General features: G+C 42.1%; 1 protein-coding gene across 5 annotated transcripts in view; it reads left to right on the top strand.

Moving 5' to 3' along the window:
• The window catches only part of STX8 (syntaxin 8), a 241413-nt gene that overhangs the window by 129248 nt on the left and 96074 nt on the right, over positions 1-16091 (top strand). For all 5 annotated transcript variants that reach the window (XM_032840020.1, XM_032840021.1, XM_032840019.1 and 2 more), the window contains one exon: positions 15866-15967. In XM_032840020.1, the coding sequence (XP_032695911.1) occupies positions 15866-15967 (102 nt within the window). The remainder of the gene's footprint in view (positions 1-15865; positions 15968-16091) is intronic.

Raw genomic sequence — 16091 nt, 5'->3', positions numbered from 1 at the left:
AATTTAAAACAAAACAAAACAAAAAAAAACAAGATTGTCTTGTCTTCTCTCCTCTCCTCTTTTCTTTTCTTTTCTTTTCTTTTCTTTTCTTTTCTTTTCTTTTCTTTTCTTCAGTGCCCAGCAGCTTGGGTACAACATGTGTAGGTGTGGATTTCTGTGTGTTTATCTTCTTTGAAGTTTACCGAGCTTCCTGAATGTGTAGGTTTATAGATTGTTGTTGTGTTTTGCCACATTTAAGAAAACGTCGGCCATTACTTCAAATATTTCTCCTGCCCCATACTCTTCTTCTTTTTCTGAGACTCTGATGTTAGGAATGTTTGAGCTTTTGGCATTGTCCCGCAGGTCCCTGAGGCTTTCATCAGCCCCCACCCTGCCCCATGAAGTCTCCTTTCTTCTTGTGCAGATTAGATCATTTCTATTGACCTGTCTTCGAGTTCCTGCCTCTTTCTTCTGTCATCTCCATACTGCTCTTGAGCCCATCCAGTGAGTTTTTCTAAGTCATTTATTGTATTTTTCAGTTTCAAAATTTGCATTTGGCTTTTTTTTTTTTTTTTTTTTTGAGTGAGAGAGAGACTGCGCAAGTAGGGAAAGGCAGAGGGAGAGGAAGAGAAATAATCTGACGTGGGTTTCACACCCAGCATAGAGGCTCACGCAAGGCTTGATCTCACGACCCTGAGATCCAAACCAAGAGTCCAACACTTAACCAACTGAACCACCCAGGCACCCCCTGCATCTGGTTCTTTTCTGTATCTTCTGTTTCTTTGCTGAAATTTTCTGCAAATTGTCATTTGTTTCAAGAGTGTTCACTTTTACTTACTGGGGCATGTTTGTGCTCATTGCTTTAAAGTCCTTGCCAGATAACTCCAGCAACTGTGTCACCTCCGCGCTGGCCTCCACTGGCAGCACTGGCATTGTCTTTTCTCATGCAACTGCATATCTTCTGGTTCTTCCTATGCTGAGTGATTTTGGATTGTATCCCAGACGTTTTGATTCTTATGTTATGAGATACTGATTCTTGTTTAAATCCTACAGGGATGTTGATATTTTTTGGTTTAGCATGCATTTGACCTGATTGCGTTGAGGCCGCAAGCTCCCTCTAGCTTTCCATGGGTTGTGGTTCCAGTGTCAGCTAAGTTTTCAGTCTTCACAGTGCTATTTGGATCTTTCCCATTTGTGTGCCTGCCAGTGGCCAGTCTGGGAGTGGGTGTCTTTCTGTTCTGTAGTTCATATCCACAGATGCACTGCTTAGAGGGGTCCCAGAATCCAGAAACAACCTTAAGGGGTTTCTTTCCTCATCTTCTTTCTCCACATGGTCTTCTTGGCACTTTTTGGTGTCTAGGTCTCCCTTTTTTGTTCCTCCAGGCCCAAGTCTGGGGCTTTAGTTACCCTCTCTGCTGTGTACTTCCCAGTGTAGATCTTCTTCTTGTTTTCTTTAACCTGATCTGAGTCTGATTTTTTTATTCTTTTGGCTTTTTATTTAAAATTTTTCTCAAGCCAACAGAAAAGCTGAGTACATGTGCTTCCTGCATATCTGGTCACTGTTCACCTACGTTGACCAGTTTTTACCATTTTACCCTGTTTTCTTCCTTTTTTATATACTTTGATTTCCAGTAAACCATATAAAAGTCAGGTGAATGTGTCTCCTAAATACTTCACGTGCATTTTCCAAGAACTAGCATGTTCTCCTACATAACTATGGTATCATTAGCAGCCAAGAAACCTAACTTTGATATGAAATATTGCTTAGCATGGAGCCCATATTTAAATTTCCGCAGTTGCCCCAGCAATGTCCTTTAACCACTTTCTTTTTTTGAAGTGTTTTTCTCCGGCATTTGTTCATAATTTAAGCATTACATTTAGTTGTCCTGTGTCTTTAATGTCCTTGAATTTAGAACATCTACCTCACTTTTATTTTTTTTAAAGATTTTTATTCATTTATTTAACAGAGAGAGATATATCACAAGTAGGCAGGGTGGGGGGGAAGCAGGCTCCCCGCCAAGCAGAGAGCTCGATGTGGGGCTTGATCCCAGGACCCTGAGATCATGACCTGAGCTGAAGGCAGAGGCTTAACCCACTGAGCCACCCAGATGCCCCACTTTTATTTTATTTTAGAGAGAGAGAGTATGTGAGAGTGAGGGGAGGAGAGGGACAGAGAGAAAATACCAAGTAGCCTCCACACCCAGCACAGAGCCCAACACAAGGCTCCATCTCAAAACCCTGAGATTGCAACCTGAGCAGAAATCAAGAGTCAGACGCTTAACTGACTGAGCCACCCCGGAACCCCTTAGCCATTGATGTTTGTGAAAAGTCCATGGCAGATTGTCCTGTAGGATTTCCCACAATCTGGATTTCCCTGAGTGTGTCCTTATCATTAGAGTCAAGGTAAACATTTTTGGTAAAAAGACCACATAGGTAGAGTTGTGTCCTTCTCATTGCATGACATCCAGAAACCTAAAGTGACAGTTTGTCTCAATATTGCCGACCTTAAGTTTGCTGGCTTGGTTAAAGTGATACCTGTTGTACTTTTTTCATTGTGAAGGTACCTTTTTCTCTGTAGGTAGGAATTCCTGGGGTGACACTTTGAAACTATGGATACACTGGTTCCCAGCAGCCCTTTTACACAGTGGTTGGGTGGTTTGTTTTTTTAAATTGAAGTACAGTTGATACACATTGTTATATTAGTTTCAGGGCTACAACATAGTGACTTGGTAACTCCATATGTTAGGCTATGCTTACGGAGGTATCTGCTATCTGTCACTATGCAACACTATTACAATACCACTGACTATATTCCCTGTGCTGTGTCTTTCATCCCTGAGACCTACTCATTCCATAAATGGAAGCCTAGACCTCCCACTTCCACCCATTTTGTCCATCTCCTGTCCTGCCTCTCCCCTGGCAATCCCCAGTTTGTTTCCTGTATTTATGGAACTATTTCTACTTTTTGTTGTTTGTGTGTTTGCTTTATGCTTTAGAATCTGCATATAAGTGAGATCATATGATATTTGTCTGTTTTTTACTTATTTTACATAACATCGTACCCTCTAGGTCCATCCATGTCATCACCATATGGCAAAATCTGATTCTTTTTATGGCTGAGTAGTAATACTCCATTGTATATATACAACACATTTTTTTTTTTTTTTTTTGGACAGAGACACAGCAAAAGAGGGAACACAAGCAGGAGGAGTGAGAGAGGGAGAAGCAGGCTTCCCACAGAGCAGGGAGCCTGACTCAGGGCTCGATCCCAGGACCCTGGGGTCATGCTCTGAGCCAAAGGCAGGCGCTTAACGACTGAGCCACCCAGGCGCCCCACAACACATCTTTATCCATTCATCTGTCAGTGGACACTTCAAGTGGTTGCTTCCATGTCTTGACTGTTGTAGATAGTGTCCAATAAACACAGGGGTGCATATATCTTTTCAAATTAGTGTTTTTATTTTTTTTGGGTAAATACCAATTGGTAGAATCATTGGATTGTATGGTATTTCTATTTTAAAATTTTTGAGGACTCTCCATACTGTTTTCCATATTGGCTGTACTGATTTCCATTCCCGCCAACGGGGCCCGAGAGTCCCTTCTCTCCGCATCCTCGCCAGCACTTGCTCTTTCTTGTCTTTTTGAGTCTAGCCATTCTGACAGGTGTGCCTCATTGTCGTTTGAACTTGCATTTCCCCAATGATGAGTGATGTCGAGCATCTTTTCATATGTATCTGCTTGTCATCTGTATGTCTTCTTTAGAAAAATGTCTTCTCAGGTCCTCTGCCCATTTTTAATCAAATTATTATTTTTTTTTAGTTTTGAGTCACATAAATTCTTTACACGTTTTTAGTATTAGTTTCTATCAGATGTGTCATTGCAAATATTTGTTCACTGTGCAAAAGCTTTTTGTTTCGCTGTAGTCCCGGTAGTTTATTTTCACTTTTGTTTTCCTTGTCTCAAGAGGCATAGCTAGAAAAATGTTGTCGAAGAAATTTGACGTGTCAGAGAAACTCCTGCCCCTGCACCCAGTGGTTTTAAAATCTACTGATGGTCCTTCCCTGAATCAATATTTATATAGGTGGTTACAAAATGGTGTGAATCATTGACTTTTTGTGGGTGGTGAAACTATACGAAAAGCCCAGAAGTGGTTCTCTAAAAGTCATAATGGCAGTTACTTCAGGGAGGAGGGTGGAGGTAGTGATTAGATAGTTAGAGACATGGGGGTCGGGAAGGAGAAAAAGGGTGTTGAGGTGTTTGAAGCCACCTTTTTCTTTGCCAATGTGATCATTAAATGGATATATTTACTTTAATAATTCACTGAATTATACATCTGTTTTCTGTACATGTACTTTCCTATGAGAAAGGTTGAGATTTTAGCATGGAAGTTTCATGATAATATTTACATTTGTGTGTCAAGGATTCATTGCTTATCAGGACTTATTTAATATTTTATATTATTTTACTATGACTTAATCTGGATTTCTCTTTTTTCCATTCAATTCTTCATCATCTGAAAATACTTTTTTTTTTAAAGATTTTTATTTATTTATTTGACAGATGGAGATCGCAAGTAGGCAGAGAGAGGGAGGAAGCAGGCTCCCCGCTGAGCAGAGAGCCCAATGCGGGGCTCAATCCCAGGACCCTGGGATCATGACCTGAGCAGGAGGCAGAGGTCTCAACCCCCTGAGCCACCCAGGTGCCCCGTTCTTTTTTTTTTTTTTTTTAAGATTTTATTTACTTATAGACAGAGACAGCAAGAGAGGGAACACAAGCAAGGGGAACTAGAGAGGGAGAAGCAGGCCTCCTGCTGAGCACAGAGCCCAATGAGGGGCTCGATCCCAGGAACCTGGGATCATGACCTGGAGCTGAAGGGAGACGCTTAACGGCTGAGCCACCCAGGTGTCCCCAAAAATACTTCTTTAAGTAATTTTTTTTTTCAGGTAAAGAAAAAAGCGTATATACCCACATGCTTTGGAGGATGTTATAATGATAATTGTCTTTAAGATGTTTTTCTGGGGGGCACCTGGGTGGCTCAGTTGATCAGGCTCCTGATTCTTAGTTTCAGCTGAGGCCATGATCTTGGGGTCCTAGATTGAGCCCCTTCATAGGGCTCCACGCTCAGCAGGGACTCTGCTTAGAATTCTCGCCTTCTGTCCTGTACTGCCCACCCCCACCCCAGCTCACATGCGGGCATTCTCTCCCTCTCTCTCAGATAAATAAGTTAATTTAAAAAAATGTTCTTTTTAGACACGTGTATCATTTGTTTTTCCCCAGCTCTGAACACTTCTGATGCTTTCTCCAAATGCAAGCTAGTCCAACAGATTATACCCTCGGGCCCTGAATATGAGTGCGCCGTGGGGCAAATGCACGCAGCCACTTGGCCCTCTTACATCGAGTGTGCTTTGCATATGTTATTTACTCCACTCGGGCTGAGTTTGCGTTTCGACAGTTCGGAGCTCTAACGGCTGACCAGAGTGTACAGGTGATATTGCTAAATTTGGCTTGGAGAGAAACGTAGGAAGACCATCTTGCTGGATCTTAAAACAGGAATTGAAGGGCAGCCCAGGTGCTTTTGCAATGCAGTGAGGTTAAAGACGGGCAGGCAGTTAAGGACTTGGCCAATTCTCTGATGCTCTGAAGAGCGTCACCAACGTAACTGCGACATGGAGTGAGCCAACCGAGAAGTGACTGAGTGGTGGCTAGCCCAAGGCCTAGCGGTGGCTCTGGGGCCCCAAACAGATGTGAGTGTTTACCTCTGCATGGTCCTATAAGAACTTGACCGTCACACACTCTGTAGTTCTGTTCCAGGTTGCATTCCTGTTCCCTGCAGAAACCAGCTGGGCGGGTGCTTCCCGACTTGGCTCCCTCTCATCCATGAGCTTAGCCCGGGTCGCTCACACCTTTATACTAAATATTCAGTGTTTCGCACTACCATTTGAGTGCGTCAGAAGTTTTTTTCCCAAAATTCAGAAATTTCGTGAGATCTTTCTAGACCTTTTATAAGACCGTTGTTCAGAGCTCAATGAGGTTTTCTCTTTTTTGTTGTTTTGTTTTTGGTTTTTGTTTTTTTAACATGAAGACTCAAGTCTTTTGTCAGCTCAAGGAAAATTCGTTATTTATTCGGTGATTGTTCCTCCTGTTTTCCTGGAATTTCTTTTAGCCCTGTCATTTTTGGTTTTCCCCTCCCATATTTCGTCCTCTCTAACCTTTTTCTGTGACTTCTGGGAAATCATTCAGGCTCACTGTCTGAATCTTGTATTTAGATGGCCATCTGTTTAGTTGCCTTCCTTTTGGTTAATTGGACAGTTTTTCTGTCTGGATGCAGTGTGGCTAGTAACAAAGTTGTTCCCTCTCTGTGGCTCTGTGTTCCGGTTGCACACGGTTACTGTCTTGAATCTTGTTTTAAAACAAAGAAACCAGTCCCTCGAGATTTCTGCTTTTCTGGAAGGAATTGTCTTCTCTTGGGCAGAAGAAGTGAGGCAGGGAGAGGCTGCTCCCTCATTTTGAGCTCTTTGCTTACACCTGTTTGCTCCTCTTCATACGAGGGAGATCATTGTCCATCTACTATTAGAAGTGGGGGAGCGTTGGGATGACTGAGTGACTCAGTCGGTAAAGCGTCTGTCTTGGGCTCAGGTCATGATCCCAGGGTCCTGGGATCGAGCCCCACCTTGGGCTCACTGCTCAGTGGGGAGTCTGCTTCTCTTTCTCCCTCTGACCCTGCACCCTGCTGTGCTCTCTCTCTCTCTCAAATAAATAAAATCTCAAAAAGAAGTGGAGACGGTTCCTCTATGTCAGTGTAGGCTTCTGGGACAGTTTAAGGTCCCAACGAGGGAAAAAGGAAAGGAGCCTGTGCTTTCCTTCTAGACTCATTCACCTGTCCCTCCTGAAGATGGGAGCAGGTGTAATAGCTAAAGGGGGTTTCTCTTAGGCCTCCAAAGCCTGAGCAGGTCCCAGAGGCTCTGGTTGGGTGTGCTGGAGTTCCCCACCAATTGCCCCATTGGGGATGCACGAGCAAGTTAACAGGTCCTCCTTTGCTGAGTCACAGATTTCCTTCTGTTCCCGGTTTCTGTTACGTATTTGACCTCCTTTCCTAGTGATATTGTTAGAGGTCACCCCCCCCACTCTGAATCTACATTATAGGGAGTAGAGGGGGTTAAACAAACACCCTCAGGAAAAGCTCTTTATTCGCTCTTTGTTTTAACATTTAAGTGTGATGAGCAGTAGAAGCAAAAGGTCTAATTAATGATTCACAACCACGGGCACCCACTGTGAGTACAAGAAGGCCCCAAACTTATCTGAAAATAGGTAGCACGTGTTCTGCCTTTAGATAGAATGTACTGGCACTCTAATTGGGAGTAGAGAAAATTGACGGATATAATTACTTGGAGTCCCATATTTTGTTACCTCGTATTTCTGATTGCCTTTGATCCCGTCCATTCTGCGTCATACTGTACACAGTCCGGTGTTCCTGACTGCATCAGAACGGCCACTCCATTTGGTGTCTCAAATAACACATGACCGAAATAGAAGCTTCTCAGAACCCAATGCAAATCCTTACCAGGAAGGAAAAGAGGACTTTCTCAGGAGGCTGGACTGTCCGGAACCCAGGAGTCAGCTGGTGGTTTCTCCACACCTGTGTGCTCTGCACACTGCGTTTAATTTGCTGGTTCGAGACTGTGGTTGGGGGAATTCCCACCTTAGCTTGCGGGCTGCAGGACGGGAATTCCCCCAGGCTCCCTGCCCTTGGAAATCGGGGAGTTCCTACCAGCTGACAGCAGGGGGATGGGGAGACGAGGGGCTGGGGGGGGCCAATGCCAGCAGACCAATCCCCCAGGGGCAGTATAAACCTTTTACAAAGGGATTTGACAGTGCGTTTCAAAGTCCACTCAGCGGTCCTAACCACAGGTTGTTAACTTAAGGAAATGAGACAAAAGAAGGAAAATGATCACGGAGGAAAGAATCCATTGACTCATTATGTGTAAATATAGAAGCATTCTCTGTTTGCCACAATGGGCTATTTTTAATGAGTGTTTATTTAATGGAATGAGTATTTTGTAACCATTAGAAATTATAACTGTGAATGGAGCCTGGCAACATGAAAGAGGGTGAAAGATACCATGTGCATGGGGCAAAAGGCTTATATGTTGCAATTACATAAAAATCATATGTTTATGTCAAATCTTAGGAGAGAACACATAGAGGTGATTACTGGGGCGTTTGGATCACTTTTGACCCCCCCCATTTATCAGCTGCTATTAAATATTTTTTATCTCTCAAAAAAGTAGAGTCAGCTTTGTAAACAAACAAACTAGTAATCAGAAGAGGTTTACCAACCCAATGAAAACCTTTGTGTTTGGTCTGAGATTAAAAACATCAACCCCCTTGGGGTGCCTGGCTGGCCTCATCAGAGTAGCACACAGACTCTTGATCTCAAGGCCATGAGTACGAGCCCCACTGCTGGGTGCAGAGATTACGAAAGTAAATAAGTAAACTTAGAATTAAAAAAAAAAAAAAAATTCCAGCCCCTCCGTGTTGCCTACCGAGCTTTGCCAAGCTCATTCGCTACAAAGTCTTGATTTACCTCTAAGCTGTACATAATTTATATAAAGTTTAAAAGGAATCTCTCTAGAAACCCAATTAACCCGTAACAACTGACAAATATTTAGTGTCAAAGAATGTTTCACACTTGACTCTCTTTTAGTGACAGAGGCTGATCGGGCCTGAAGTTGACATTACAGACGGTGGCTTTAGAACGTAATTGAACTGTGATCGGTTGCGTGTACCAGGCAACTGTATGAAACTAACTGTCAGGTGGAAGAGCCTGGTAGGTTATAAAGAATGGGTGATAAAAACATTGTATATGCTCCTGTGTATAAGCTCATCTGTGGTCCGTGCTGACTTAGACCAAAGCTTAAGGGGCATGTCCAGTCCTTGCGTCGCATTGTAGGACGAATTCTGTGCCCAGAGCATGAAGGTATCACAAGATCTTGAAATTACTTCCTTGGAGGGTCCCCCAGAGTTTTCCAGCTAAGTGCCTTTCTCCCAGAAGAGAAGACTAAGGAGGTGGATGAGAGGTGTCTTGTGGAAGTCAGAACACTGGCATTGCGTTCCAGAAATGACTAAGTCGGACCATGGAGAGCGGGCAGGTTCTCGGCTCAAAGCGTAGAACTTTATAATAATTAGAGTTACCCTCCAGCTCAGGCAAGGAACTGAGTTCCTGTTTCCAAGTTACCAGCTGCAGGGAGCATTCAGCGAAATGTTAATCACCCTGCTGCTGGGAGAAAAGCTGTGCACGATCACATGACCTCTTGCCGCTCTACAATTTTGTGATCCTAAGGCATTTGCTTTGTCTTTCCAGAACGCACGCCTGCCTGCCTTCCTGGAAGATCTTAGGAGTATCATAATACTGCAAGCTTAATTTTTTTTTTTTCTAGTTTACATTCTTAAATCGAGGCGCAGTTCACATATGACAAAACATACAGATCTTTGGTATTCAGTTCTCTGTGTTTTGACAACTGTATGCGATCGTGTCACCCTTAGAATCTTTCTGTCATCCCAGGAATTTCCCTTGTGTCCCCATCGCCACCACCACCCAGAAGCAGCTACTTTCCGATTTCTAACCAGTACATTTGGTTTATCCTTATACGACATAGAAATAGAATTGGGAAATATAGCTTGATTTTCATTTTCTTCTTTTAGCCAACAAAATGCTTTTGAGGTTTATTAGATTGCTGTGTTAATCATCAGCTCATTGTTTTTATTGCGGAATAATATTCCATTTTACAGATGTGCTTAGCACACAAATTTGCTTATCCATTCTCCTACAGATACATATTTGAGTTGTTTCTAGTTTAGGGTTCTAAGGAATAAGGCTGCTGTGTATGTTTTCGTGCAGGTGTTTTGGAGAAATCTGTTTTTGTTTCTGTTTGGTAAATGCATAGGAGTGGAATTTCTGGGTCCTAAGTTAGATAAATGGTTAACTTGATTGGAACTGACAAACACTTCTACAATTACCTTTGTGCCCAATCATCCCTAGCAATTAGCATTGTCAGTTCTAGTGGATGTGAAGTAGTATCTCATTGTGGTTTGAATTTGCATTTCCCTAATGACTGATGAGGTTGGACCCCTTTTCATGTGCTGATTGGCCATTTGTGTGTCTTCTTGACAAAACATCTGTTCAAATCTTTTGCCTATTTTAAAATTAGGTTGATTGGGTCGCCTGGGTAGCTCAGTCCATAGCGTCTGCCTTCCGGTCCTGGGATCGAGGCCCACATCGGACTCTTTGCTTGGCGGGAACTGGCTTCTCCCTCTCCTTCTGCTGCTCCCCCTGCTTTTACCCTCTCCATCTGTGTCAAATAAACAGATAAAGTCTTAAAAAAATAAAATAAGATTAGGTTGACTGTCTTATTTCTCGTTGATACATGGGTATGTTCTTTATATATTCTAGATACGAATACTTTATCAGATTTTGTTCTGCAGATACCTACCAGAGTGTGGGTTGTTTAATTTTTGTCGTGGTGTCTTTGGATGAGCAGAAATTTTTGATAAAGTCCAGTTGACTACTTTTCTTTTGTGCATAGTCTCTTTATGTCCTATCCAAGAGATTTCTGCCTACCCAGGGTTATGAAGATACTGTTTGATTGTTTTCTTCTGGGAGCTTTACACTCCTAGGTTTTACAGTTTGGTCTCTGAACCATCTCAAATGAATTTTTTGCATCTGATGGGAGCAGAGTCAAGATTGTCTTCCTGGTTTGGGTGGTCACTTGTGTCAGTGTCATTTGTTGTTGATAAGACTTTTCTTTGTGTGTTTGACTGACTTATTGTTACCTTTGTTGAGAATTGAATACACACACACACACACACACACACACATACACACAGAGGGGTCTGTCTCTGGATTCTGTCTTCTTCCATTGATCCATTGATTGTCATTCTGCCAATACCAAATGGTCATGATTGCTATATATTTATAATAAAGCTTGGATTTTGATAGCATAATACCTCCAACTTTTATTTTTTCTTTGACAAAATTATTTTTATTTTGGCTGTTCTAAACTGTTTACTTTCCATGCACATTTTAGAATTGACTTAACAGTTTTGGTTTTTTTTTTACACTAGGATTTTTTAAATGAATGCATTTTTAATTTTAAGTCCAGTGTAGTTAACATACAATGTCATATTAATTTCAGGTGCGTCACACAGTGATTCTGCCGTTCCATACAACACCCAATGCTCATCACAAGTGTCCTCCTTCATCCCCAACACCTGTTTCACCCCTCCTTCTCCATCTCCCCCCTCCACACTCCCCTACCCCTCTGATAATCATCAGTTTGGTCTATATAGTTAAGAATCTGTTTTGTGGCTTGTCTCTCTTATTTTTTTTTCTTTGTTCCTTTATTTTGTTTCTTAAATTCTAAATATGAGTGAAAAACCTGCTAAAATTTTGATTGGGACTGCAGTGAATCTATAGATCAATTGAGAGAGAAAGTATCCTTAAAACACTGAGTCTGTCAATCCATGCACATGGTAGACAACTGTCCATTTCTTTAGGTCTTCTTGAATTTGTCCCAGCACTGTTACAGTTTTCAGTCTTGCCCGTCTTTGGTTAGATTTATTTCCAAGTGTCACTGGGTGGACTAGGGAGACCCCAGCCCCTGGGGTCTCAACCCCGCCCATCCCAAAGGTATTGTCGATGGTTCTTGGTCTTGTTAGGAGGAATAATTCAAGGACAGATGCAACCAAGCCGGAAACCTTGTTAAAGTGAGAAATACACTCTTGAGATGTGAGAGCAGGTGAGCCCTGAGGGTTGGTTTCTATCTTTTATTGATGGTTGATGGTTGTTAACTAGGGGATGGAATATTCATCTCTCCAGGCAGGAATGCAGGGGTTTATGCCTTTTCTTCCTAATTTGGTTGGTGGTTTCCTGTCATGGCAGCTGCCATCTTGGACCTGGCCGGTTTGATCTGACTTCTTGTGGAGTGCTGCCAGGACAGGCCTCTCACCTTCCTGATAGCTGACCATGACCTACCTCCAGGTAGTCCGTTAGAACCTAACTCACCGCCTACACTCACAGGAGCATTTGATATACTTTTTGATGCTACTATAAATGGTAGTTTTTTACTCTGACTTTTCGGTTGCTTGTCACTAGTATATAGAAATACATCGCTCTTTATGATCGACTTTGTGTGCAGATTTGTTAAAGTCACTAATTAGTTCTAGTAGTTTTTAAATAAATCCAGTTTTCTCCTACCAACTGCAAATGTATGTATTTATATCTTCTCTTCCAGTCTTTTTACCTTTCTTTTCTTGCCTCCTTAAACAGTGTGGAACTTCTAATAAAATGCTCAGCAAAAGTCATCGGAGAAGATGTCTTCATGTCTTCATGTTGTTCCCCAATTTTAGAGAAAAAGTGTTCAGTGATCACCTTCAAGGACAGTGGTAGTTTGGTGTTTTCACAGATGTCCTTCATCAGGTTGATGAAGTGCTCCTTCAGTCCTGTTTTGCTGAGAATTCGTATCACGAATAGGCATTCAGTTTTGTCAAATCCTTTTTCTGCAGTTATTGAAATGATCATGAGCATCTCTTAGTCCGATCATCAGTTTTATGTATTTCTCCTTTTCCAGTGTTTGCATTTAGAACAGTACATTTCTGTCCAAGCTCTGGTTTAGTTGCATCCCATAGACTTAAATTTTGGATTCTCATTATCATTCAGTTCAAAGCGTTTTCTGTTTTTCCTATGATTTTTTTTTTTGTCCCGTAGGTTTTTTCAGAGGTGGTTTCCTTAATATTCCAGTGTGGAGATTTTTCTTGGTTTTCGTCACATGTGCTCTTTCACCATGAAAAAAGTTTCTTTTCATCTCCAGTAATACTCCTTGGCTTCAAGTCTGTCTGGTGTAGCAGAATGTAGCCATGTCGGCCTTCTCATGCACACGCTTTCTGTGGCTTATGTTCAAAGTGAATTTTTTGTGGAAGCATATAGTTGTTCTTTCTTCCTTTCTGTCTTTCTTAGTCTTGGCTGATAGTCTTTGTCTTTTAATTAGGGAGTTAGTCCATTTATATTTAATGTGACTGTTGATATAGTTGGGTTTAGGTCTGCCTTCTAGGTATTTATGTTCCTTTTTTCCTGTTTGTTGTTGTTGTTGTTGTTGTTGTTGTTCCTTTGTGCCTTCTTTCCTGCCGCCTTCTGGGTAAATCATGCATTTTTTTAGTATTTAGTTTTATTCCCTCTGTTTTTTTGTTGTTGTTGTTTTTAAATCTATACCTTTGGGGGGGTGGTTTTCTTTTTTCTTTTTTTTTTTTTAAGTAATTGCTTTAGATCTCTGTTGCTCAAGACAGTAGTCACCGCCCACACACAGCTATTTAAGTTTCAATTAGTTAAAATATGAAAAAATTAAAATATGTTCCTAGCTTAAGGAGGGCACTATTGTGATGAGCACCAGGTGTTGTATGAAAGTGATGAATCACTAAATTGTATACCTGATGCTAATATTACACTGTTTTTAACTGGAATTTAAGTAAAAACCTGAAAATAAAATAAAACACATCCCTGGCTATAGTATGGGGAATAGACTGAGGAGATACAGAGCTACAAACAGGAAGATGAGTTAGGATATTGTTTTTGGAATCACTGGCACAATTTTGTGAGGTATTAGTAAGAGAGTTTAAGAGACACTGTGGGATCAAGAAGTCCTGGAGGCAGGGTCACCTGAGTGGCTCCAAGTGGCTTGTCCAAGCTGGGAAAGGGGGAGACCTGGTGACTGAAGATTTCTGGCGTGGGCCAGCAAGTGAGTGTCGGTGCCATTAATTGGGACAGAGAATGTAGGAGGGGACTCAGGTTCAGGGGAAGATAAAGAGTTTCGTTTCAGAGACCTCGAGAGCCTTATATTTGTAGGCATCTCGAGGCACAGATAAGTAGTAGGTAGTTTGCTACCTGGGTCCAGAATTTTGGAGCGCTATGTGGAGCAGATTTTCAGATTTTTAATTTACATATTGAGGAACCCAAAAGGTATGTAAAATCACCGTGGTGGTATTAGAGAGTAAAAATATACAGAAGTGTGGGATTGTCAGCATTTAAGGGGAAGAGGAGACTCTAGACAGATCTTGGAGACAGATGGAAGGAAGACTGGGAGAGAATGTCACTGAATATGAAGGAATAGAGAGTCACGAGTTAATTGTCAAATGGCAGTGAAAGGTTTTCTAGGCAGGTGTTCTATAGGTAATATTTGACAGATTTGACGTAGGCTAAGACGCAGCGAAGTGCTTTGAAATTATGTGTCTCTTTTAGACTTCATCCATCCACTGCCTTTGTCTGTGTGCATTTGTTTTATCTGGCTGTGTACTAGGCACTCTCCTGGGCATCACAGGGAGAGCCATGAATGAAGGCAATTATCTGTCATACTCTTCCCACTAAAGAAGGACATACGAGCAAGTTGTTAGAATGTGAACCTTAAGGGTCTGTAAGTAAACAGAGGCTGTAGGAAGGGCTGGGGGAGCCCAGGAGAGAGAGCAGCTAGCTCTTCTGTGCCTTCCACATGCTGTTCTTTCCATATAGACTGTCCCCTTCCTGCCTCTTCACCGACACGTCCTTCAAAACTCAGCTCTGGCATCCTTCTGGAAACTTCCTTTGATTCCTTTTATTTATTTAACAGAAACAGTGACTCATATTGGACAGCGTATCTCTAAAGCAATCAGAAAGGGAAAAAAAAAAAAAGGAGCAAGGGAGGGAAGGAGTGAAGAATGGGAACCAAAATGGAAATAATAATGCGGACTCGTTAGAAGAAATTCAAACAATACGGAAAATGTAAGGAAGCTCACCCAGGATCCCAGCACCTAGAAATAATCATTATTCACATTAGGTTGACATCAGCCAGATATATCCTTGTAAGTTTGTCCAATATGAGCAGGGGGCTAGAAATAATTTTACATCATTAGGATCATACAATATATACTATTTTAAGTGTTGCTAAGTGCTTAATTTCACTTGGAGGAGATTAGCATAGTGTCAACGATACTTCCAATTTTAAAAGAATAGATTAGTGTAAAAAAAAATAGAAGCTGAACTTCACATAGAGGGTTCTTGACAAGAGATAGTAATTACTAAAAGATCCATCTAAGGTTGACAAAAAAAAAGATGGTGGTTTTGAAAGGCCTTGGGTCTCCATGTTTCCCTTTTCAACAGCTCCCTTTTCAACTAGGACTTCTCTGTGAAGTGATGGAGAAATTAACACCTCCAACTTCCTTCCACCTTTCTCCCCCCGACCCCGAACCCTCCAACCCCCCAACTGCTTCCTGACTTTCAGTTGTAATTATAGCATCGCTGTTCACAACACTTATCTACCTTTTTGCAATGTAATCCGTGTATCTATTGATCCCCAACTCAGTATTTCGACGGCTCCAGCTCTCCCCGGCATCTCTTCCGTCATGGGCTCTGGCTTGTCTTATCCTAGAGTTCTTTACTTCTACTAGCCTCTCAGTTGGCTGGAATTCATCATCAAGCCGTTTTCTCGAGAAGGACTCCAGTAGTCCTTGCAGTCTCCCGTAGTCTGTCCACCAGCTTTATGCTGGAATGACAACTCGGCTGAGCATAACTTCACTGCGTCCTGCTTTCTTTCCCTTGGACTCCCGACAGTCCTCCTCTATGTCGTGGACTCACGGGAAATCGGTTTTCTTCTTTACTACTACTCCCCCCACACCACCACCACCACCACCACCACCTTTTATGAGTTGGATTTGCAGATTTCAGAGAACATAGATGAGCTCTTTACCTTTTCCCTCGTTGCACAGGAGAGAATTTATTAGTAGGAAAGCCAGCCACAGCTCTGATACAGTGATGTGAGCGGGATGTTTCTGGAGTATTAACCACCATCTCTGTCTTCCTTTCTAGAAATAATTGATGACCTTGCCAACCTGGTGGAGAACACAGACGGGAAGCTCCGCACTGAGACCAGGCGCGTGACTATGGTGGACAGAAAATCAGCATCTTGCGGTAAAGGATAAGCTGCCCTTATGGTTTTGCCTCTCTCGCCACTCACCCATCTGCTCTGCTTCCGGTTTCCCACATTTGTTTCATTATTGCAGGGGTTTGGTTCCGCTTCTAACGCAGACAGTCC

This window comes from Lontra canadensis, unplaced genomic scaffold (genome assembly GCF_010015895.1).
Source record: "Lontra canadensis isolate GAN:19392208 unplaced genomic scaffold, GSC_riverotter_1.0 scaffold110, whole genome shotgun sequence".
NCBI lineage: Eukaryota > Metazoa > Chordata > Mammalia > Carnivora > Mustelidae > Lontra > Lontra canadensis.
Note: the sequence above shows the minus strand (reverse complement) of the source record. Positions and strands in the feature narration are given on the sequence as shown.